At 38.2% G+C, this 26,027-nt stretch overlaps 1 protein-coding gene across 1 annotated transcript in view; it reads right to left on the bottom strand.

The window, feature by feature from the left end:
* The window catches only part of ESR1 (estrogen receptor 1), a 157,075-nt gene that overhangs the window by 93,892 nt on the left and 37,156 nt on the right, over positions 1-26,027 (bottom strand). The window contains 1 exon segment of the mRNA XM_063151316.1: positions 11,012-11,516. Within this exon segment, the coding sequence (XP_063007386.1) occupies positions 11,012-11,516 (505 nt within the window).

Here is a 26,027-nt window from a genome sequence, read left to right as displayed (position 1 = left end):
ATTTCTCTATGCTTTGGTAACATATACCTGCCCTGTTTCAGTCATGTTTACTGCCCATTCCCAATCCAAGTCACATTGCCAGACAACATTTAAATTCCACTGCTCGTCTCCAGTTCAGAATTCTTCAGCTTTTTCAGTTCTGGAGGTTCTCCTTCATCTTACTTTTGCAGTTCATCTCAAACTCTTCCAAGAACATAATCTATTTTCTACTACTACAGCATACCTTTCTCCTCCATGTTCTGTCTCATGGCTCACTATAGCCTGCTACAGCACCTCGTTAGAAATTCAAAGTTTCTACCTCACCAGACCCATCAGATTTCTGCACTGGCCCCATCCTGTTCTTCATGGAGATCACCTTTATTTTCTCCTCAGCCCATCTTGCCATACTGCAAGTTCATTTTTTTTACTGCGTTTTGCTGATGTTACTTTTGCCAAACACAGAAGAAAGGACTAAAAGCACAAGAGACATCAATTTTCTCAATCCCAGTGAAGTGCAATATGGGCTGCACAGATGAGCTATAAGGTGGATGGAAAATGACTGCTAGTCTCTACAGACTTTGATCAGCAGCTGGAATTTGGCAAGCTTGCAGTAGTATTCATGGGCAATCAATACTGAGGTGAATACCTCACTAACAATAGAGATGAAGGGAGAAACTGCATCCCCAGCAAGTCAATGACAGATACCAAGCTGGGGGACAGGGAACATGCAGAGTGGTGGACTTGCTGCAGACGAAAGCTCCCAGTAAGGTGGACCTCAACAGGCTGGAGAAATGGCCCAGCAGGAATCTCCTTAATTTCAGCACTGGAAAATGCAGAGCAATTCCCCTGGAATAGAATAACCCCCTGCTGAAACACAGCAGGAGCTGGGCTGTACTAATATGAACATCTAAAGGAGGCTGAGAGCAGAGCTGGTTCCCCTGTCCTTGGCAGCTGCAAAACTGCTTCCAATCTGGGGTTTCCAAGCTGAAGCCAGCCTTTGACAAATTGGAGCAAGTCCAGGGACAGCCACAAAGATGAGGAGGGGGCTGGAACAAATGGCATATGAGGAGATGCTGAGGGAACTGGATTTGTTCATTTTTTCAAAGAGAAGACTAAGCAGGATTTATTGCTGTCTTCAACAGTATAATGGGACTCTTTAAGGGAAACAGAGTCAGACCCTTCTTGGGGCACACCATGAAAGGACGAGACACATCCGACACATCTTTGGGCGAAGAATATTCTAATTATATACTAGGAAAAACTTTTTCTCAGCGAGAGTGGTTCAGCCCTGTTACAGATTGCCCTGGGTGGATGTGGAGCCTCCATTCCTGGGTATCCACAAAGCACAGCTGGAAATCTCACAGTCTGAGAAGCCTCATCTAGCTTTGAAGTAAGCCCTGCTTTGAGTAAGATGTTGACCAGATAATCTTCTAACATTTTTGCCCATTCAAACTTAACATGACTCTGTGATTCTCATCTCTCAGTAAACTGCCTCTGCCCACAGTAATATTTGCATTTGAAATGTCATGCAGCCGTGCAATGAAGCAACATTTTGTCAGAGAAGGATGCTCTTGCAATCAGGTCATTATGCAATCCCTGAGGAAAGATGGAGCATGTAAGGTAGATAAAATTTCATATAATTTAGCTATCAAATGCAAACAGATTCCCATAGTGAATAGTGAGGTGTTTCAAGAGTTTGTAGCTTAAAATTGAGCAAAATTTCTGGGGGAAAATTAAAGAAAAATAACCCTGATTTGACAGCATTCCCCCACTACCAAGTATCAGGCGTATGTATACCTATAATACAATGGTGTCTAGGACGTTCACTGAAAAGTTTTTGGGGTTTTTTCCATGATTATAGCAAAATTTTCTTTTCCTTCATCATACTTAGAAATTTGAGCCATTTTTCTCAAAATGCATTTTAAAAAAAATTACCTGAGCCAACCATCTAAAATGTAAAATATAAGCCAAAACTAAACAATATAAGTATGCAAAAACAAAAAGAGGAACCTAGTCAGACTTAACCATAAACAGTGTTATTAGAACTGCCAATAAAATAAAGTTGAGTTTTATTCCAGGATCTTTAAAATTTCTCTGTAAAATCAGATTTACTTCAACTTTGTTTGGCTTTTTTTTATGGCTTAAATCAAGGAAGAAATAGTAAAATCTTGCAGAGGTGCAACCTGCTTTAAAAATATCTGACTCCTTAAAATGGCATACATCCGGCAGATATTCTTGCATTTAACTGATTCTGATATTATTACCATTAAACATTCAGCTACATTCTTTTATATGGGTTTCTATCTCACCACCTTTCTCCATGAACATAATTAGAATACTCTCACCACTTCCAGGGTTTGCATGCTTTATCTGTAATTGATATTCCTGTACATTAAAATTAGGATTATATTTCTCATAGCATGGCAAGAATAAACTAGCATACTTTTCAACCCATAAATTCTAAATAATCCAAACCACAAAAAGGTATTGCAAGGTAATAAATCTGCTGCAGTGGTTCATGTGCTGGCAACATACGTATTTTTCCTTGCTTGTGGTTATCAATATGGCTGAAGGAGAAGTATCATTTTACTGCAGGATGGAAGCAAACAGACAAAGCTGTCCTTTGACATGTTTGTTCCCCAAAGGTGACTAGATTTGCTGTGCACTCTCAGCCAGAGTATTCTTTGTCATGGCTACAGTGTCCTGAAGATAAGGGTTCTCTCATACGTAATTTGAAACCGGGATCTCACTGTCAAGTCCAAGCTGTAAATAATAATGAAAGCAGGGAACACTTATGTGAATTAATTTATTTTAGACACTAACTGATACAAGTTATTTAGAAATAACTATATACTGCTTAATCAAGATGGCCCAGCAAATGAAATGCTTTAAGAATATTTGCTGGCTTTATGAACTGAAAGCAGAGATGACAGGGTATTATGTGGCATTTTATTTTTGCCAAAGATCAGGTCTTATAGCACTTTTCCTCAACAGTAAAATTAAATTACAATTTTTTACAGTTAGCACCTTCCAAACTTCCATCTGTTTGCAGATCAACTTGAAGAAGGAAAAAGAGTAAGTTTCTAAACACCAGAATATGTCAACAAAGAGCTGGAATGCACAAAGCTCCACCTGGGGATGGATGTGGAGCCAGCTGAGAACATATAGGTCAAGATTAAAGGGAGGGCAGAGACAGGTGATGTAGTAGAGGTCTGCTACAGGCCACCTTATCAAGAAGGTCCAGAGGAGGACCATAAGGATGATCAGAGGAATGGAGCACCCCTTCTCTGAAGAGAGGCTGAGAGAGCTGGGGCTGCTTAGCCTGGAGAAGAAACCTTATAGCAACATCCCAGTACCTAAAGGGTGCCTACAAGAAAGCCAGAGAGGAACTTTTAGAAGGGCATGTAGTGACAGCACAAGGGGGAATGATCTTAAACTGAAAGAGGGTCAGTTTAGACTGGACATTAGGAAGATATTATTCTTTGCTATGAGAGTGGTGAAGCACTGGAACAGGCTATCCAGAGAAGCTGTGAATGCCTCATCCCTGGAAGTGTTCAGGCAAGATTGGATAGAGCTCTGAGCAACCTGCTCTAGTGAAAGGTGTCCCTGCCCATGCCAGGTGACTTGGAACTAGTCTTCCCTTTCAACCCAAACTTCCATAATCTTTCTCTGATTTTTGAATTAATAGATCTCACAAGCCTGAATTACATTTAAAAGAAAAAAGAAAATAAAAGTGGAAGGGGAATAGAAAGAAAGCAGTAGGTATTACACATCCCAATTTTAGCAGAGCTATATGCAAAAGCCACTATGTGAAGGCTATTTGGAAAGATATTAGAAAGAAATTATAGAAAGAAAGATATTATAGCCTTGTGATTTAAGATTTGGGGCCTAAATCATGCCACATTTTCTACTACAGCTGCTGCTTTCTGCACAGCATCTTCCTAGTGATTTTTATTTATCATGAGCTGAGCCTTTTCCTGTGTTTCAGTAAATTTCCCTTCCTTCTTCCAGCTTTGATGTACCCTTTGTAATATCCTATAAAGTTTCATATAGCCATCTTTTAGCAGCCCAAATCAGTACTGAAGTAGGCTGCAGTGATCAAAGCACTGTTTCTGCACAATAGCAAGTACTAAAAAGGGGAGAAAAGACTGGAAGTAGCAATGAAATTTGCACTGGACATTTGCACGGCAGATTGTTGAGAAACTGAAAAAAATCTTCAATGGAAGAATACAGGTGTTCCCTATATAATCATTTAAAAGGAGTTTCCTTAATTAGACAGTACGATCAAGGTGAAAAAACCCCACACTGCTTACTCACATGGCTTATGAATGCGAGGTGAAATGCATGGGCACTAAACACAGCCCGGCGCTGCCTTGATGCTCTCTGCTCTGTCGTCCTCAGAGGGGGAGAAGTCTCCCCCCTGTAGCATTCAAGAGTGACCCTGCACTGGTTCTGCTGCCTGGCTCCTGGGGAGGTTCAGTTCTGGCAGCTGACAGCACTGTGGGGTGTGGGACCAGAATGTGACACATTCCACCCATGCTGCCTAACAAGAGGGGAATGCACCCTTGAAGAGTTGTAGACAATCCACTGGTGGTTACATGCATGGCTGTTCACTGTTAGTCACCACCTGCTTTTTTTAAGAAGTCCTCTTAGTTACACTCAACTTTGAGCCTTTACTGCTATTTTTCAATTTTACCAATGGTTTCCATGCAGTGAGACATCTTTTCCTATTTATTTGTATAGGTCCTGGCTGTTGTGTCTTAGTTAAGACTGCAATGATTGTAAGACCACTGCAATTGTTATGTACATGTATCAAATAGGATTTACATTTAGGACAATCATATTTAAGCTGTCTGTCTTCTGAGGACCATATACCATTTTTCTATTAAAGGGTTAAAGTAAAACACCTAGATCACTCCTGAACCCAATGTTGTTATCAATATCTTATCAAGGAAAAATGTTATCCTTCAGATTTATGATCTTCTTGTCTGTTACAGGTATCACTCATGCTTTGATAGTCTTGCACAACAATATCTTGAGTGAGATGAAGTAAGAAGCCTCCCAGCAACTGGAATCTGAGCTTGGCAGAAAAGCAGAAATGCCTTGCCTTGCCCAGTGTCACACTGATCAGGGTTCCTAATGAGCTGTGGTAAATTATAACCTTTTGTAAGTCACTTGAAAGGCCACTCAGACTCAGATGTGACTTGTCCCTGTACAACAAATTTTACAAACAGTCCCTGCAATGAATGCAATGAAAACAGCACTTCAAGTGAGAATGTTGAAGGACAGCATCTCTGCTCTAATCTCTGTTCTGATGCCTCAATAGATAATAGAAAACTCCCAGCAGACAGACCAGGGAGCTCATGATTCATTTCCATGTCTCATTGTCAACAATATCAAACCAAAAATTTCCAAAATCTCAATTTTTTAGGAAATGTGGATGCATTTCAGCTGCCAGACTATTCTCTTGTGCTTTTTTGGAGAAATGCCTTAGATCTGGTCAGCCTATCTTGTTGGTTTAATAAAAAATGCTGGCATCTGATGTTCACTTTGCAATTGCTGAAGGAACTGATGCCAGCAACTAATGCTTTCCATATCAGAGCAGATATGGCCAGCAGTGTTTGTTGTTTCAATAGCCTCAGAGCAAGAGTGATCAAGGCCAGTGACACAGAGTCAATTCCCCATCTCCCTCTTAAGGGACATAATGCATTGTCTATGGGAAGGAATATTACAGAGCATGATTGTTTTGGTTCTTTTCAGGAGATGTATGGGTGGGATTAATTTCACTTTGAATATAAAAATAACTTTGAATATCACTGGGTATCCATTTTCATCCAGTAGCTATCTGGAACAGAATGTAGGCATCTTATATAATATAGGAAGATGAACTTGCCTTTTTTGAGTCTAATGCACTTGGTCAACTTTAATCAGGTGCCCTAGAAAGAGACAATGTGTGTTCTCAGCATCTCTTTGTGTCTCAGAGTAAGAAGGGGATCCATGTGCAGGTTTGGTGCCATTTGAGGTGTTCCAGGTGGTCACCCTCACTGACACACAGCTCCTCCTCCAGAAAAGTTCTGTTACCCAGCAGGTCCTGTGTCCTATCTACTAGACCCCATGCGCCCTCTCAAACAGCAGTAGATGCCTAAGGAATGGAAAAATGAATACAGATCTGGGTGCCTACATTTGACCAGATGAACCCCATTCACAGAGTCTGTCCAAATAACCATGGGTTTAGACACAGATTTCAAGTCCTATTGGGAAGGACTTGATATATGAAGCACTTCCTATGTCTGTGGTTTATGCAAAACAATAACCTGCTGCAGAAATGAAGTTTTCTTCAATGAGAAGAGAGAACAAGTGAGATCCATCTCCCTACCTTGGAAGAAAGGAGGGTAATGAGGAAGCATAAAAACTCTTTTACTCCTTTCCATCACTGTCTGCCCGTATTCAGGGGCACGAGGAGGCACAGATCACATGTGCTCCTCAACAGTGTGGATTGGAGATTTATGGTGCAAGCATGCTTGCAACATGATCCACATCAGTACGTGCTCCAAGAAGGGCTGCAGAAACACTAAAGTTGGTTTGTACAAGTCCCTCATAATTGTCATGTGTGAGCATCTCAGAACACTTAATGGGCTTATCTTTACAATGTTTCCATGAGATAAGAAACTATCTATGAGATGACTCCGTTTTCCTGTCTCTTTTATTACAATCATCTATTGCTGCAGAAGTGTCAGAGTACCAGTACAAGGCCTGGAAACAGGAACACTCCAAGTGTTGAAGAAATTGCCTGAACACTTGAACTGCTCAAGGGGAACCTCTGAGCAGACCGACGTTTTAGAGAAAAATAAACAAAAAAAGCAAAGCAAAACACTACATTACATCATACTCCATGTTATGAAATACTTTATGCTACATTTAAAAAAATAAGAAAAGAAAAATCATCTTTGAACTTTGTATTCATTTCAACACTTTTGATTTTAAAATTTGGAAAAAAATCTTCTGTATTTAGAACTCCACATGAACAGCTAGAAAAATTCATAATGAATCAGACAAGGTTAACGAAGTTTATGTATTTTGTTATGCAACTATTTTTTTGGATGGATGGATGGATTTACAAATTACAACAGGGGAGGGATTGATCTACGTTTGTAATCTTTCTCAATTTTAGCAAGCATTAAAATTAAAGCTGTGATCATATTGATTACAACATCAGATTCAATTGCAGTATGATAATTGGGGCTAATGCTAAACAAATAACTTTATAACATTAATCTAAACATAGAGCCTGAAGTATTAGAAGATACAAACTAGCCACTGAAAGTGAGGGAGAAATTAATCTCTTATTCTGTTTGTACACTGATTTGCCTGCCCAGCCTCTGTCCCTCACTACAGACTGACAGAGAGTTTTGTCATCAGGGAGTTTTCCTTTTTTTTTTTTTTTGACCAAATTTGGAACCAGCACCAAAGACAGGCTACCAAGGGCCTTAAGTATATGCATGACTTCACTTCAGATCTGAGGAGTGCAGACTCAGTGGGATGGCACACTGGCAGAGCAAAAAGGATGTTCTGCTTTTTCTTGTAGGAATCTACTGAGGTAAATTAGCTACTGAAAGCTTTGGTTTTTCTCTGAGTGGATGAAATCTTGCTGAAAATATTTGAGAGGAAATAACCAGAAATTACCTGAACTCAAATTCAATAGTTAAGAACAAAACAAAATTTCCATTAATTTACTGTAATAGTCATGAGTACAAGATTTCCTGTAATAATTATCAACCACTAGTCAGTATTAAAAAATTAAAAAAAAATACTAAAAATTATCAACAAAATTTTTAAAAAATGAAATTTGACAATGTCAGACAAGAAAAAGGTATTTTAGTTTGGCTACCTATAAAAACAGCCACAAGAACAGACATAAAAGAAGTCTGTGTATAGACAACACAATTTGAGTTAATTAAGCCCTTTTTTCTCCATTTCTCAAATTCTGATGCCTCATGATTTAGAGATACCAGAAGGGACATTAATATATTTATTGCATTCTTTGAAAATCATTATTTTCATGTATCATTATGTTCTTCAGCTAAATATAGAAGCCTACCATTATCTCACAACAAGAGACTAACTCTTTTGGAAAAAGATTCACTATTTGAAAGACAAAATATAACTTCAGAATTAGTAGACATATAGTTATACACCTATTAATACATATCTGTCTATAGGCAGTACGATTTTGAACACTTACTAACAAATTCAAAAGACATTGAAAGTTTTCTTTATCAGACAGAGTAATTTCTTTGTTTTGTGACCAAAGACTTTTAACATTTTGTCCAAGTATCGAACAGACTATCATCTCGGCTCCAACCTATAATGTTTATTTATTGTCCTGGATATCACTGAATGTATCACTGAATACAACCCTTGAATGTCAAATTCAGAGTAGAATAGGGTGATGCAATGCAAATATTTCTACCTAAAAGACAAATAGCACAATTCAGTTGCACAGAAAGGTAAATGAGAATTGCAGAGGAGACTTACTGTTACATAACTTTTCATAGAAGCAGGCAGCCATATCACAAACTAATCATGATTCATTATAACTTTTTTTAGAACTTATGTTACAAGACTTTTTGCCTTTACCACTCCTACTGGTAGGCTGTTCCAGAAACTCTCTATTTTGGTAGTTAGACATCTTTCAATCTCCAGCATCAAGTTATTCATTGCCAGATTATAGTGCCCTATGCTTTCTTTTCTCCCATACCTAAGCGAAGACAATGAGACTAGCCAAATAAATGAAGCACATTGGAAGTTTCTATAAAGAACTTATTCTTAAACCAAATGGCTAGATATTTAAAAATTTCCTAGGCAGTGAACACATTCAAATTATTTTTAACAGACTACCAGTGATTGGGCTCATGCCAAAACACAAGAAGACCTAATGTTTAGTGTTGTGAGGGTGAAAACTTTGTAAATACGACTTGACAAAAAATGAAAAGCAAAGTTTTTATTCATTTAATTTGAACAGTACTATGCCTGTTAACAAAAGATAATCATAGCAAGCACTTTGAAACACATTTCTTATTACCACATAAGATGCGTTCCACAGAGTTATGGCTGGAAGGGGCCATTAAATCATTTGTATAACACTGTATGCAGATAAACCTTCTGGCATATCCAAGATCATAAATTCACCTAATTACTGCTGCATTAAGCCTCAGCAATTTCAAAGGGCTAATACACATCCCCAAGGGTGACACACAACCTTGATCAGAAATGTCAGGAAAAGGGGAATACAGCACTGGTCTTACACATTTGCTCAAGCAATTAAACTAAAAAAGTACCTTAATTTTATTTTGAATGGTCTCATCTCAATTCACAGCTAAAAAATTAAAAGAACACTATTTCCATAGCAACTTCTGTGTCTGGGTTATTCTCAGGTTTGAATCCTCCTGTAGTACAATACCTGACTGTAGAACATTTTCCGCCTGTGTATTTCAACTTCACAAACTCACTACTCCACTGTTTACACACATAAGGTTGCCTACACAGTTTTCACCATAGGTTTGCATGGGACATTCATGTAAAAAAAGTATTTTAATCAAGCACAAAGTGCAGTTTAACTTTCAAGTCACTGGTAATAATTCAAGATCACTATGCTCTGACATGTACTTATTCTTCCAGGAAGTATTGTATTTGGTTGCACTAAAAAGAATTTTGTTTGAATTAATTCAGTTTACGTATGACTGTATTGGACAATTGAACATAACCATTATCTATGATTTCACCAGTCTTTATTATACCTGCTGCCCAAAACTGCCCAATCCGTTGCAAAAAAGTGCAATAATTTTGTTTTCTGGGACCAGATTTTACTACCAGATTCTTAGTCTGGCTGAGTTAGACTTCAGAACATACGTTGCTGTTCATGGCAACATGTTATACTGTGCAAATAAGCCTAGCAGAGTCTGGCCTTCAACGTGGAAAAAATTGCTTGATTTATCTTTTTGGAATTGTTACACTTCTAACAAACTTACCTGTATCTCTCAAATCAACAGAGAATGACAGAGCTCAGAATAAAAATACATCTGTTCACTTTAATTCACTGAAGCCTAATATAATAAGCTGTTGCAAAACTATGCTATAAACACTGCACAAAGCGTTAACAGCGTGGGTATAGGTATGTATGATTTATTTTAGGAGCCATAATTCTATTCATTTCTGTCACTTACTTCAAGAAAAGATGCAATGTTTTTCACAATTGACAATAAGTATCTAAACCACGGAAATTTATTTCCCCCTTTCAACAATACTTTAGTCTTTCTATGCCAGACCAAAAAGAGAAAACATGAACCAAGCCTCTACTGAGGGACAAAAATATTAAAAACCCCGCTGAACAAGCCTATCTTTTGAAAAGCAGCATGCCAGGTTTACAGTAAATATATATCACCCTCCAATGAAAAATGCATCTTAATATGCCCACAGCTCTTTGGATAGCTCAGGAAGGTGGTTGCTGACTGAAATACTGTCACTGAGTCAACTCTAACACTTTGATTAGGAAGGATATAGTGCTTCTGAACAACTTCCTATGTAAGCCACTTCTCACACTGCAAAGGAAGACAGAGGAAAAAAATACTCTTGCTACCACCTAAGAGCTGAACAAACAACCACTCACACTGAAAAATGTGTGATGGTGGAAGTCTTTTTAGTTTACTTCAGACAGTATTATAATACATTACAACACTGAGGTCATTTGCCATTCTTTAATCAATTATGATTTCATGTTTTCCCAGGAAATATTTATACTCATTATCTGATAGGTTTTTTACATAGATTTTCAAAATTTACAGCTTACAGTCACAGTGGGCTGTGAATTACAGTTTGTTTTATTCTACGCTTTTTCTTATGATCTAGATATTATCAATGATTCAGTTAAATCACAGGCTCCTTTGCACAAAAAGCAAATATTAGGGCATAACAGATTTCTACACTCTAATTTTCTCAGATCATCTGCTTAAATAAGAAAGAAATCAGCATTTACCTGTAGAAGGCTGGAGGAGCAGCTTCCCTCATCCCGAAGCTGCCCTGATCGTTTTCAAGGTAATAGGGTACCTGTTGGCTGTGATGATGGATGAAGGGCGACAGCTGGGGTGCCGTTTGCAAGAACACCACCGGGCTTGGCGGGACACTGTTCAGGGAGTGAAATCCTGCCAGACTGCTGGACCCAAAAGATTCAGACGTAGGGGCATAACTGAGCGTGGTAGAGCTGTAGACGGGAGCCGTAGTACCAAAATCATAGGTGGCTCCTTCTGGGTAGTTAAAAACTCCTGTCTTGTTGGTATCCACGTACATGTCGCTGAGCGATCTTTCCAGGGGAATCTTCAGCTGAGGTCTGCTCAGTGTCTCCAGTTCAGTGCCTTGAATCTGGTGCAGCAGGGTAACTCCAGAGGTTTTGGTGTGAAGGGTCATGGTCAGTACTAATGGCAGTGAGCAAGGAACATATCTGCTTTTACTGTCAACAGCGAGATCGGCAGCTGGCAGTCCACCTAAAAAAAATACCAGAACCTATTCTGAGGCTCAGCAGAAATCATAATAAAGCAGCACTACACAGGTATTCCTCTAATCTCGGCAAGGAGGAGGATACAAACAAATGCAGAGCGAGCACTGAAGACGCACATTCTCTCTCTCTTCTTCCCTCCCTCTCCCTCTCTCTAACTTTTAGGAACTCCTCATCTGCTCTAATATGCATTACAAGGTGCTGGCTGCGAGCCAGGAGCCCTTGCCTTGTGCCGACGTTGGTTTAAACATCACTTCAGAAACAATTAGTTTTGGAGTTATACCAAAGAATTGTCCGTCTAAATGTTACTTCATTCTTACTGATCGTTTCATTTTTCACTTCAGGGTACAGTGCTTTGCAGCCACTAAAGGGAAAGAACACTTAAATCCAACCAGGAAGACTAGTCCAGTGGTCAGTCAGATTGCTGCCTTTTATTTCCTCAGCAGGCTCCAATCTATCTGTGCTTATCTCTCCTCCTGTTTGATTCATTTTCATGTTTGCTAGAAATATGTAATGTGTACATTGTACTGACCCTGGGCAGGACTGTGCTGTAACCGAGATAGGGCAAAGCAGAATGTGTCTGTGTGTGTGTGTGAGAGAGTGTGTGTGTGTGCAAGCATGCGTCTGTGTGTCTGTCTCTCTGTGTGTCTGTGCATGTTTGTGTGTCTGGGTGTGCAGGGAGCAAGCCCCAGTCAATAAAGCCTGCTAATAAAATTAAAGTGCGCATGATACCCATGCAGAATAGAAGATTTATAATATACTTTCATCAGCAACAGCAACTTGCAGTTACTAGAGCACTATAATAACATTAAAAAGCAAGGAAAAGCTTTAGACTAGCCTAGAAAATTATGCTTCCTTCTTTTTATTCTGTAAAATGGTGAAATAGACATAATTTACATTTTGTCAGAGTTAGGAGATGGTTGTTTGATTGCACGGTATATAAATTGAATACAAGAAATTCTTTTTCCTAGTCTTGTGAACAAAAGCCTAGCAAACTTGAATTTTGAAATCAAGTAATCTAAAATAATCAAACGGGATTGGCTTAAAAAAAACTTGACATGCCTCTCAAAGTTATATTTAGAAAGAAAAAAAAAAAAAGAGAGAACATAATGAAAAGGTGTGGCATGCATGCTTCTTCTTGCTATCTCATTCCATATAATTTTAACTTTGCACAAACCAGTTCTCCTGAACGAGCTAAATGAAAAGCTCCAGAAACTGTTTCAAGCTCTCCAGCTTCATTGCTGTGGTCTGTGGTTCAGTCAATGAAATGGGCTAATGTCAACCCTAAATACATTAATATATGGGCTCCAGCTAGTGTGCTTTGAATACTAGCAAAGCCTGTGCTATACTTAAACAACTCCACAGTTATTTGGCTCAACCTTCAAAAAACCCAAGAAACTGAAAAACTGAATATGCAGGTCACTAGAAGTGTCAAAAAAAGTTTACTCAAACCGGTTTTATTTTAGAAATAATACAGTGCTTTCAGAACTCCTACTAAAATAGCCAAAGTTTTTTATACTTGCAAGAATATTCTGAAGCAATATATGTTTTTACCTTTGCAGGCACAGAGCTGAGACATCAGCACACGAACAACTATGTACTTGATATATTTCCTCACCCACCCAGTCACCCTCCCTACCCTGTTCAAATTTCAGATTGTAGACTTTGATCAAAGAGATAAGCTTGTTTAAATAACACTGGACTAAACATGTTCCCAGTTAAAAAAATAATAATCAGACAACCATACCCAGCAGTTCAGAAAGTCTTCGAAGAGTTGTGCTGAAAGTATGCCAGACAGTGTGAGAGGGAAAAAAAACAGTGTGTGCATGTTCTCTCAGAGTGGGCGACTGTGCATCTGCAGAGACTCACAAAACAGCAAGCAAGCACAGCTCTCAGCAGCCAGGCTGCACGGGCTGAAATGAATGGCAGCTACAAGTTTAAGCCAGTCGCCCTTACACATTTCGTTTTGTGCTTTGAAATACATAGAAAAGGCATCATCCCTTATTAAGCTGCATAATCTGAGAATTAATGTGAATCTACCTGCCATAAAAAGTATCTACTTCTATAGTGTGCTACAAAATGGACTTTGAATTTTTATCTGAAGCATTATCCAATATGTATGCTCTGTCTAATATATTGATATGAAATAAAATCTTCCAGTGTAATAGCTATGCAGAAGGGAAGAAAACACAGAAAAACAAAGTCAGAACCAAAAAATCAGAAAGTGAGTAAACAAAGAGTTCACTTCTGAGTGTGCCCTGTTCTTCTTACATGCAATTTTTAAAAACCTCATTAATTATTTTGGGGAAGTGGTGTGCTTCCAGGGAGTGAAATATTTAAAATTTCCATCAGATGTAAAGAGCATTAAACATACCGTAGGCTTAACTTCAACCACCATCACTTCTGCTGTGTACCATCTGAATTAGAGACCCTATGTGCAGCTCTCCACAAGCCACAGCCCTCCCACTGAAAGGGCTCAGCAGCAGACAGCTGCAGTATCCATGCAGCACACAGCCTTGCACACATCTTGAGAGGAAAAAAAGTGAGCGCCACAAACAAGATCTTGGGGATTGGCTGAGAACCTCTGTGACAGCATCCTGCAATGTCTGACTTCCACTTTTCCTGTGGAAGAAAAGCAAGACAACAAGAAAGGGCAGGGGTGAGGTGGGGGGTGTGTCAAGCCAAATCCCATGAATAAGCTGAATTTTTGATTTTTCTACACTGAAAAAAAATCAGGCTCTGATTCTGCTTACTATATATGGACTTTTAGATATAATGAAACTACGAATTGCAAAAAGTTACTAGAGGGCTGCTTTCTTTCTTGTCCTACATAGTAAAGAATGTGCTGCTTGCTCCAAAGTAACAAACACTGCTACTTCACCCTGCTTCTGAGTTGGCACTAGGTGCACCCACCTGTGGACTCGCCTCTCAAAAAAATGAGATCAACATTTCTAAAACCTGGTATTTTTTGCTTAAAGGTCAGGACTTACCTCACAACTCACTTTAATCTGATCTGTTACATGTCAGATTTTGCATGCTCTAGAATATGGAAATATTAGAGTATGGGAACGGGTACAGTACCTAGCAATGGTATTTAGTGCTCTTCAGCAAACGTTTATGCAAAAACCTGTTTTTTCTAAACCCCACATCATGTATGCCTTTAAAACTATGCAGATCTCATACAGAAGGACTTGTCTCATTCACTCTGAGGTTTTTGTTTTAAATTACATGTAGTAACAAGAGAGAGTAAATAAAAACATGAATTGGCTGCAGCACCTTTCTTTCCAGTGCTAGACAGATGTTGTGTTCAAAATGGGGTAGTCTACATTCTCAGATCTAATAATTTCTCAACTATTGTGGATTCAGCTGCAGCCAAGCTGCCCTATGTATTTCACCTTAATCAAAGTCTAATATTGCTTTGGAGTTGCTGAGCATGTACTACAGGAGATACATAGATATATAAAAATAGAGAGGAACTGCTTCTACAAAATCTAAAGATTTGCTAACTCAAGATCAGGTATAGATTGGGGGTTTTGCTATGTTTCTGAAGTTTGGGAATATACAAATAAAATTTGGCTTTGATCCATCCAGATTTCTGCCTGCACAAGAAGGAAAGAAAAGAGCATTTAATGAATACTGAAGAAGTAGGAGGGACTAGTCCACTGTGACTGAGGAGCACTACAGACATGTTAGCAAAGAAGATCAAAGCAGAAACTGCATCTTCATACAGAGGGATTTTCAATGAGAATTAGTTGGGATGAAACAGTGAGGACTCAGGCATTACACTTCTCATGGAAATCTCATAGAAATTAACAGTTTAGATAAATGAAAGTGACTGATTAAATCCTGTGTTCTCCTTTTAAAAATTTCAGTCTGTTTTCCTTTTATAGATAGGCTGGAGTTCCAGTGCTCAACTCAGATTTTCCAGAGTGGGGAATTTATTCTGATTACACTAACAAAATATAAAATGCAGATACAATAAAACTAAATCATGTTTCTGCTGCTCTGTGGTTACAACTGAAAAAATATGTAGGCATGTTTCTAAAGGCAAATTCTGTTTATTTTAATTAACTGGTGAATACTTTGCATCCATTTTGGTTTTTTTTTAATTTGTTGACAAATGACAACTGTGATGAGACTAAGTTAGCAGACTATGTATACTGCAGTTTGGCTCAACTGGATCATCGGTCCAACACTTCAAAACTAAAACATAGCTTAAAAAAACCCCAAAAGTAGCCCTCTTCCACTGATGGAAAACATTGTGGAACCAGTGAAGTGATCTCAGAAACAGAAAAAAGAAAACAGATAATTAAAAATTTAGAAGATATTATTTCAACTTCTCCAAATAACTGGAAGGAAGTTTGAGAATTTTCAGTGCCATTAACATCAATAATTTTCTATTGACTACAAGTTCTGAAAGGTAGTCAGAGAATGGTAACAAAATAAGTTCATTATATAGGATTAAATAAAAAAATTAAAGGAAAAAGTAGCAGCCTGAACATGTTTTTGCATTTTGGACAAGACAAAACAGAAGTTTGAGGGAAAAGGAGATAAACCAAAAATACTATATGAAGCATAGTATGCAAAAGTATATAGCCAAAATATAGATATACTTTTCTATGTCTAAATTAAATATATAAATATACACAAATGCTATTACATTTATAGGAAAATTTAAAGACAGAAAAACTCTATTCTAAAACAGGCATTTTTCAGCACTAATTTTAGTAAGTATTGCAACAAAAAATGGTAAACTCAGAGCACATACTATAAATTTTCCATAAACCTGCTGACAGTGAAAGACCATAAACTTTTTCGCTTTGGTTCCACAGCTATAAAGATAGAAGTTTTTTTTAGCTGCTGCAATTAAAGAAGAATCTATTGTACATAACAGGAGGAACATTATGTTTTTCCAAGATTCCACAGTAACATTACAGAGAAATTATGTTGTGTTTAGTCCAGTGAGGAAACTCCTCAAGACAGACAGCTGGAGAACAGCACCATCTACCCCACTGCCTTATAAATCTTCTCTGGGGAAAGAAAAAATACAAAAAAATTAAAGCTCTTGATACCACTAGGCAAATGAGGCATGCTTAAAAATCCCTTAGGCCCTAAAGAGAGATAAGTGCTTCATGCTGTTAGTGTAAGTTTTCAACATTTAGTTTTATAAGTTGATACAAAGACGTATACTTCTTTTTTCCCCTGCTCCCAAGTAACTCACTAAAACTAGCCATGGCACCAAAAGTCTAGATCTAAATTTTTGGTTTAGGTTGGTTTTCCTGTTAAAAGGAAAACCCATTTCACATGTCAAATGCAAGTAGAGGCTTTGAAAAAAATTGGTCAAAATAGTTCTTATTGCAAAAAGGGAACTGTTGAATACAATTATTCCACACATATGGTTATAAATCTATAGCATTTAAATATGCCTTCAATTTTACCTGTAATTTGTATGGAAGACCTATTACATTCTCTGAAATTATCTGTGCAAACACAAGAAATATTAGGTTAGGATGTCAGCACATCTTTTCAGTTAAGTATTCTGACATTTTAAATGTAAAGACTTTGTTTACATCTTTTTATGACACTCTCAGATTTTAGCCATTCAGCTGGAAATTTTGCATGTCAGTGATGAGCTCAGTGATAATAATTTGGAAGTACCTGAGCCAGTTGGAAGGAAATTATCTGCTTTTCCCTCCTTAGAGATTTCTAGAAACTACTTTTTGAAAAAAAGTAACCTTTTTGCTGCTGCAAACAAGGAGTTTGGAGCAGGAACTTTGAATCTGGCAGGGAGCTGAAACGCTGTGTCACAGAACTGACTTTTGCTATTCCTCTGAAAATCCATCCACATTTGGCCAATTTTTCTACCCTTGAAAAAACTGCAAGTTTAAGAGTTAAGATTCCTAAAAGCTCTTTCCTGGCTGAGCCTGCTCTCCCCTCTTTCAGATCTTAGTCCTGACTCGACTGGGCACGAAACTTACCAAAAGAATGAATGACATGCTAGAGTCCGAACTAGTATAAATACAGAATGCTTTCCCCTTTCATTACTCTTCTGGGGCAGAGTAATAGTCTGGGATTAAGTGCAGATTACTGCGTCAGTTACAAGACTGAATTTCAGACCCCAGATGTACAGACTGAATTTCCTGAAACTAAATGGGACACCATCTCCCTTTTCAATCCAGCATTAGAAAACAGTATGTTAAAATATACCCTTTTCTGAAGGAGTAGAAGACATCCTGCAATATAAGTAGTTTGTGCATTTTTTTCAGTTTTTTGTGCCCCAAAGATGGGAGAGGATAAAGAAATAATTCTGCCTGACTCATACAGAATAAATTACTTACTACATATGTAAAATGGGCCAAAATACCTGAGTACTCTGGACAAACTCAAAAGATATTAGCAAATACTAATGTTTCAAAGAGTTAGTAGATGTTTTCATGGATGCAGAAAGACAAAAGCAAAAAAGAACATTTCTCTGCTTTCCTACATAAAATGTTAACTACTTGTGAGCAAGGATGTTCACTGGTAGAAAGGCAAAGAAACCTTGATTTAAGATTAAGCAACATTCCATGCTTAATAACAAACACATCATCCTGAAAGAATATTTCTAATAGACCTAGCTTTATGTAAAAACCAGAATGAACTGGGAAATGCAAAATGGTAGCTTAGTATCCCACGTTTAGAGAAAAATTGAATGGACTGACTGATCACTCACTAGCATTAGTCTAGCAAGAAAACTAATTTTTTTGGATGTCTTGCAATTGGCTTAAGGGTGAGGCATCTTCAAAATGGTCAAATACTCTCATGCCTCAGCTCCCAAACACAATCAGAAATGAGACACCTGCTTATCCATTTATGTGGTGAATCTCTCAAGAAAACTCTCAAGTTTTGTTTGAGATTAAAGGAATGAAAACAGGCCCAGATTCCCCTGCTGAGCCTTCCTGTCTCTAAGCAAATCAACATTCCCACCCAGCCTGGTGTCATCTGCACAACTGAATGAGAGAGCACCCAGTTTGTCCAGATCAACAACAAAGATGCTGAACTGGACCAGCACCAACATGGAACCCTGAGGAACAGCACTTGTGGCCAGTTGCCAGCTGAGGGAGGCCGTATTTATAGAAACACCTTTTATTCTCATTTATTCTCACAGCAGACAAATAAAACTCTTCTTGGGCTTTGGCTCCTCCAGTTTCCTCTCTGCATAGCCTCATGACATCCTTGTAGTCCTCCTAAGCTCCAGACATCCCGATATGGTCAGGATATATGAGGACAGGCTCGGGTAGCAGGGCCTTCTCAACTTGTAAGCAAAAAGACTCAGTAGTACCTTAATGCTATCTACAACCATCTGAGCACAGAATACAGAGAAAATACAGAGACAAACACTTATTGGAGGTGCATGGCAACAGTCAAAGGGGCAACAGGACACAAGATGGACTATGGGAAATTCTGAATTGATATTAGGTATGACTTTTTACATTTTACATAGAACAGGCTGTCCAGAGATGCCGGAACTCCTTTGAGGATGGGACTCAATTGAGTTCAAGACTCAACAGGGTAAGTCCCTGAGTAGCCTGATTTAAGCCTTCTTTGAGCAGGGGTTTGGCCTAGATGGTAACTTGATATCCCTTCCAATTTACTCCATGATTCTATGTGTCTAATACACGGATCTGCACCAAATCACTCAGAAGAGATTAATTACCTTGGTGATGATGGCCTATTTCCCCATTTTCCACAGATGCCTGATGTCAAGATCTTACACATTCCACGAGTTAGGAAGGAAAAAAATTCTACTGGCCTCACTGTATGTTCTCAGCATTTCTGTAAACTACTCCAATCCTTATCCAAAATATCTTTGCTGCCCATTGCCTTAGCAATGGACCCACCTGCTCTCAGCAGTCAATGGCACACCTATGTTTGAACACTCACTGAGACACTGGCAATAAATAATCAGCCATCTCTTGTGGCTTCCACAAAACAAAGCCAGCCTCCTTTTTTGATGGAGATAACTATCTCCACCAAAAGACTCGTTCTGAAGCATCATTAGTCCCCTGTGCCAGTGTTTCTCCACACCTACGTAGGATGCAGGTACCTGTACAGTAAAAAACCAGAGAGTCCAAGTACATAGAAAGTAGAGCCTAACCCCAAAACTGAAAGAAGTATAAAATCAATCTTATGACATGACCTAATTTCTTCACTCATTTCTCTTCAGTAATGGTATTCAAATACACCAAATTTGGTTTTAACATTTACACATTCCCATTTCCTCCCTAGAAGTTGATCCTCCAACTGAAAGGTCCTTGTGATGATGCTAACCCTCCCACGTCAAGCAGCTGCATTTACTGTGACCCTCAGGCCAAGACAACTCTTCACCCAAATTACTTGGAAAAGCTTTGTTGCTTTCAGCATCCCATTTTTATCTACCAGACACTGGTAGCAAAAGTCCCTCACTTTCTGGGCATCTTCTGGTAAATGGATTTGCTTTATTTACTCCCCTAATCACTGTCAATCAGTCTCTGCTATTGCAGCATGTCTACGTGTACCTGTGAATAATCCGCAATCAGCACATCAAGTCCTCTTGCATGCCTTAGGTTCTCCCTATCTACTCAGAGATTATCACAGAGCCACTGGACTGTTGCCAGTGCCACACAAGGAAGGTGTCTCAGTTTACCTTTGGGCCTATTCTTACAAATCTAAAGTCCAAGAGGAAAAGTCCACAAGGAGTATCAGTTGTTGAACTAATCAGTGTTACCATACATGTTTCTGTATTCTCTCCTTGATGTAAAGAATGGGCTTCTTATTGTCACTGCCAGGCCAGACACGGCTACAGCCACACCTGAGTGGTTCACTGCTGCCGTTAGTCATCCCTCTGGACCATACTCTAGAAAAACACAATCAGACAGCAAATGTTCATTAATAATTACACTGTCCAGCAGGGAAGGTAGTGGCTGCAAATGTCCTGTGCAGACCCCAAGCAAAGCAGCAGGTTCAATATTCTAGAGATAAAGTATGGTAGATGTTGTAGGGGAAAATGCTATGAGCTAATTCCACAAGCCTCTATAGGCTGGAGATGTCTGGTCTACTTCTCAAAATCTTCTAGCAGCAGTTAAGAAAATATTTCTTAATTCTAACAAAAATTCAGACTTTCTAAAAAAGAAGTTTCAGTAAGAGGTTCCCTCAGAAGACACAATTCCAATTAAATAGTGGAAATGCACCATCTATAGTAAAAGATGCACTTTGGAGCTAATTAGTGGCTTCTTCCACAACAGACATGGCAAAGACATGGACAACCAGAAAGATCTTGAAATGAATCCTTATAAAGCATTTTATGATATGGCTACTTCATTTTTTTTTTTTAAATTGACACGGATTGTATTAAATATATAGTCCTAAATAAGGCTGTGCTATATATCTTCCATGATAATTTGAGTCAGTTGTTGACTCCAGGGAAACTGCTCATGATGAGCTAAATTATGAGTTTAAGTGCTTTCCTGGATCAAGGCCTAAGTCTTATCCTCACGCACACATCAACTCCAACCATCAGAGAAATTCAAAATTAGCAGAGGTTCTGTCTCATTTTTCGGGAATGACTTGGAAGCTTTATATAACTCTGGTTCTGTGACATAACATAGCCTCCTAACTCTGGAGAAGAATTTTTGAAACTGACTTAACAAGCCTACAAGAACGGTCAATGGAATTTGAACGAAAAACCAATGCGAAACATTCAGTTCTATTGTGATTGTTATTTGTACTCTGGAGCACCTAAGATCACCATCAGAAATTAGGTTCTCATTGTGCTAAGTACAAGGTATACTTAGAACAAAGAATGTTTGCTCAATAGCGCAGATTTAAATATATAACTGACTAAATGCAGCACCCTTAAAGAACAAGTGTCTCAATTTCTCTACAAAAATCAAATAGACCTGGTAATGCATCTCCTGCTTCTGCTTCAAAGTTGCATTGTTTAATAAGACATGGTCTGTTTTCTAAACTCTAAATATAAAACCTTTTGATCAAGGTATCAAACAATTCAACATTTACAAATACAAGAAACCTGTACAGAACTGATGAATTAACACTAGCAACAACTGCTCAAAAAAATCAGGGAGCAGCAAAGAGAGCAATCACAAATGACACTCACAAACTAACCATAATGTAACTGAAGCATCAACATATGCTACAGCTGTTGAACATTCTGTTCCTGCCAGAACAATCATAAGCAACAGCAAAATCAGACAACTTCAGTGTTGTCTAACCAGCACCTCACAGAAAATGATGACACAATCATCAGCAGCGCACCACCACAACGAAATGGGAAATAAAACCCACACAAAGAAAAAAAAAAAAAAAGGCAAGAAAAAAGAAATTTAGTATTGGAGAAAACCCAAGCTTCTTGTTGGAGAAACCTTCCTAAGTCTAGGCTTCTGTAGAAAGACAAAAATGCATTGTCATCTTTCAAGCGGAACAAATAGGACCTTAGTGATTCAGTAACAGTTGCACTCTCTTGGCAGATATTAGCTTGTTTAAGGCAGGGAAGATCAAAGGAAGTAACTAGATGCCAACAGACGGGGAAAAAAGGTCAAAGTTATTTATTATTTCAGCATTCCCCTATCTTTATTTGTTCTTCCACCATTTTCATTGTTTTGTGCAACAAGATGGAGGTCTTTCTGAAACACAGCCATCAGTAATTTAATGAAATGGCTCTTTTGCAATACAGGCTCTTCTATAAGTTCAGAGGTCCATCAGATCAACAGGTTTCCTTTCCATAATGGGTGAGTGAAATAGACAGTTCCATGTACTCATTTGGGAAAATAGTTTACAAGCCACAGAAATTATTATTAATGAACTACAAAACCAGAAAGAATGAACAAAAATCATGGCCATTGGAAATGTCAAATTTATGAATATTGATATTTGATTTGATGTCAAATTATAGGAAAACCAGAGTTAATATTAACTAGTAGCCATTTTTCCAGGGAATTGAGGTTACAGTAGCAAAATCTTTAAAAGCAACCAGAGACCTCTTGCACCTGTGGTAAATTAATTTGAATTTTTAAGCTACTGTTTTGTCCCTGGAGAAATACCAATACATTTAATTTCTTATTGTGCAACTAAGAGAAAGGATTATTCCCAGTAATTCCTAAAGGAGCTCTTGCCACAGTCAAAACCTCAGCAATGCATCACTTGTGCAGCATGACAGAGAGAAAGGGCAGAGGTGTACTGGACAGAGACAACTGATACAGAGACTCCCAAGCCATCTTTACCTGACTCAGCACTGAAATGGGAAGAAACACTCCTGCTAGCAAGGTGAGCAAGGTGTCATGCTCTGGATTATTAACCTCTGTCTGACAAGACAGCATATTGCTAGTACAGTTACACTGCCTTCCACACCAAGTTACTAATTACCAACAACTTAATCAGGCAGTGATGTTGCACAATTCTTTCCACCACACTCCTTCAAAGAGCATAGGTATAGCTTAGAAAAGCCTCTTGATAAAAAATAAAAATTCTCAGTAGTGTAGACTCTATTGATTGTACTCCTTTGAGTACAATGAGTCCTGGCATCATTAGAGCCATAGGGGCTGGTGACACACTACAGAATCAATGTGGTGGCTTCATGGATGGCACCAGGAAGGCTGGAGCCCCTACAAGGAGGTTAGCATGCAGAGGCCAGTGTCACCCACCCTCACAGAGCTGGCTGAGGAATGAAGAGGTGACAATGAAGGTGCTGAAAGCATCTCCCTCAGGAAAGTACTGTCTTTAATGAGCTATGGCTCAGTAAAGCTCAAGGCTGTTTTTAACCTACTGAAAATAGGACAGACCTGCAGATTCTCTGCAATTGTACTATAAATTGTTGAACTATTTCTTGAGATAAGTTTGGCACGTGCCAAACAGCACTACTTCAAAATATTCCTGAGCTTGAGGCATTAAAAAATTACAGAACCATTACTACTATTTAGTCTTCATTCATCCACTGCCCTGTGGAAACTATTAGCACAGATGCAAGCTATTCCAGGACAATTGGTCCAGCTGCCTAGAAATCATCTTGAGTGTATTTGATTTATGTTTATAGCTAAAGCTCCTGGCTTTTAGATTTGATCCAAAAAACTGGTTTGCAATCTACCTGTTAGATGACAAAGTTCAAGAGCAATGCAGACTGCTGAAGCCTGGGCATGCCTCACTCCATGCCTCACTCAGCATGACTTCAGTGTACACAGTGAGCTGTTGGGCACTTCTGACCTGGAATGGTCAAGGGAGCATTTGGAAGGCACATAGGAAACACATGCCTGCTTCAGTGTTCAGGGAATTCACCTTCCTGAAAGCCAGCCTGTAAAGTCAACCTTTCATGCTTCTCAGGGTTTTAAAAAGAATAATTTTGCCGTACAGCTCAAGTGATTTAGCAGAACTGTTTGTCAAAAGTTGTCATATCCTTTCTCCAGCCTCCACATTCCTGCATCTTTCATGCTTCTAGTCTGGAGACTGACATTAGTAAAAAGTTCTTGTTGTTTTTGAAAGCTAAGTATCACACTGGTGCAGCTCTCGAGCCAGATTAGGAGAAACTGCAGGAGCACATGAATGAAGAGGGAGACAACCTTGTTCAGCAGCAGGAATCCCTTAGATTAATTTAACAGTGCACTCAATGAGCCAAAGCAGAAAGGATGTAAACTCTCAAACGGATGTGTCCACCACACATTCAAATTGGTCATGATGAAACTCAATCAAATACACCATGGGCTACATACACCTTAAACACAGTTTATTTATTTCCATTATCTGTATTACACTATGCTGTATAAAAATAAATAATTTTATCTAAAGATTCATTGTTTTCACAAGTAAAAATGGTCCCTGCTTAATATCAAGTACTATTTTGCTTTTCAGAAATTTTTATGAGAAGGTTCCATTCACTTTGTTACACATTTCTATGCATAAAAACAAGTACAAGATGACCTACTTATGTGGAACTTCTGCATATTTGTGATTAGCCAATATTGACAAAGAATAATATAAATAACTACTTCAAAAATTATTACTCAATTTCACAATAACACTGAGTCCTGGTTTCTTTTACTAGAAGAAAAGTATTTATCTAGAATATAATATTCTTTTTAAAGTAAAATAAAGTTAATTTCAATACCTGTGACACATCAAAAACTATTAATCCACAATATTAATATTAAGAATTTTTCTTCAGTTAAAGATAATTTCACATAGGATTTAAAAGATTGCTGGAGACAAAATACTAGGGCTAGAAATTCAGCACTTTGCTCCAATATAACAGCAATCCCTGTATGCCTATGTTTCATTTTGTCAGAGGAAGCTGACTATGAGTAGATCAAATTACAAGAAGAGCCATTATTATTCATGCTATCAAAGAAAGCCTGCATCTGCTACTGAAGAAGAAAAGTCCTCATCCTTGCTTTCCACCATCATCTGGTCACTGCTCACTAACCAGAAGAGTTCCATGGCTGTAATATGAACTGAAGCCTGAAAAATCTGCACCACACAGAAAGCACATGCTTAGTACCCATGACTAATCACAAAATCCCCACCACTTCAGCCTTCAGATATTAAACAGCACTGTGATGTATTTTCTTATGTAATCTGGATTCTGACACATAGTATACCTCACCAAAATATTTGGAAGTAGAAGTAAAAGTTACTATTTCTATTCAAAATTTTATCCTTCAATATTCACATTTCTAGTTGACATAAAATTTAGTTCGTGTCTTACAAATATTTCAGTGAGTCAATTTTGAGAGACTGATCTCCACTGTATTGCTGTGAAATATATTTACTGAAAAAGGAACTGAGGGCAAATATTGGACAAGTATTTCTCTTGAGCTTATACCATAAATCATCTTATCAGTTTTAGAATTGAAACAGTAGTTAAATTCAGTCCTATTGTGTAATTTGACTATGCTTAACAAGACTGCAGCAGTTTCAAGTCAAGTGTAGACGCTGTGTGTGTTTTAAGGACTGTCAGGTAGCATTTTGGGCACTATATAAAAATGGGTGCTTATCAGCATACATATACATCCCACAATGTACGTTGAACACTGATAACTTGTAAGGATATCTCCAACTTCACTGTGTGGAAGCCATGCTCAAAAAATTACCAGGATACAATTTTTCCAAAGGGAATTCTTAATGACTTCAGACACCATTTATTTTCCCAGGCTTTTCAATCCACTCTCCCTATAAAGTATTCTTAACTTGCTCTTCACTGTTCATTATCAAATAACATAAAACATACTTTTGTGCAAAAAATAAAAACATTATTAAAAATCTAGACCTGCTTTGTGACAAAACTAATGCAGATGGCTACGTTTTTTTTGCTGAGGTACCCAGACTGCACAAACACACCCTTGACAAAACTGAGTGAAATCTGTCAATATTTGAAAAGTAACTTGCAAACTTGCATGATGGGCATGAATGCATCCTCACTTAAATCAATTAATAAATAATCCCTATAAAATTAATAGGATTATCCTCAAATAAATAT

The sequence above is a fragment of the Melospiza melodia genome, chromosome 3 (genome assembly GCF_035770615.1).
Source record: "Melospiza melodia melodia isolate bMelMel2 chromosome 3, bMelMel2.pri, whole genome shotgun sequence".
NCBI classification, from domain to species: Eukaryota; Metazoa; Chordata; class Aves; order Passeriformes; family Passerellidae; genus Melospiza; species Melospiza melodia.
Note: the sequence above shows the minus strand (reverse complement) of the source record. Positions and strands in the feature narration are given on the sequence as shown.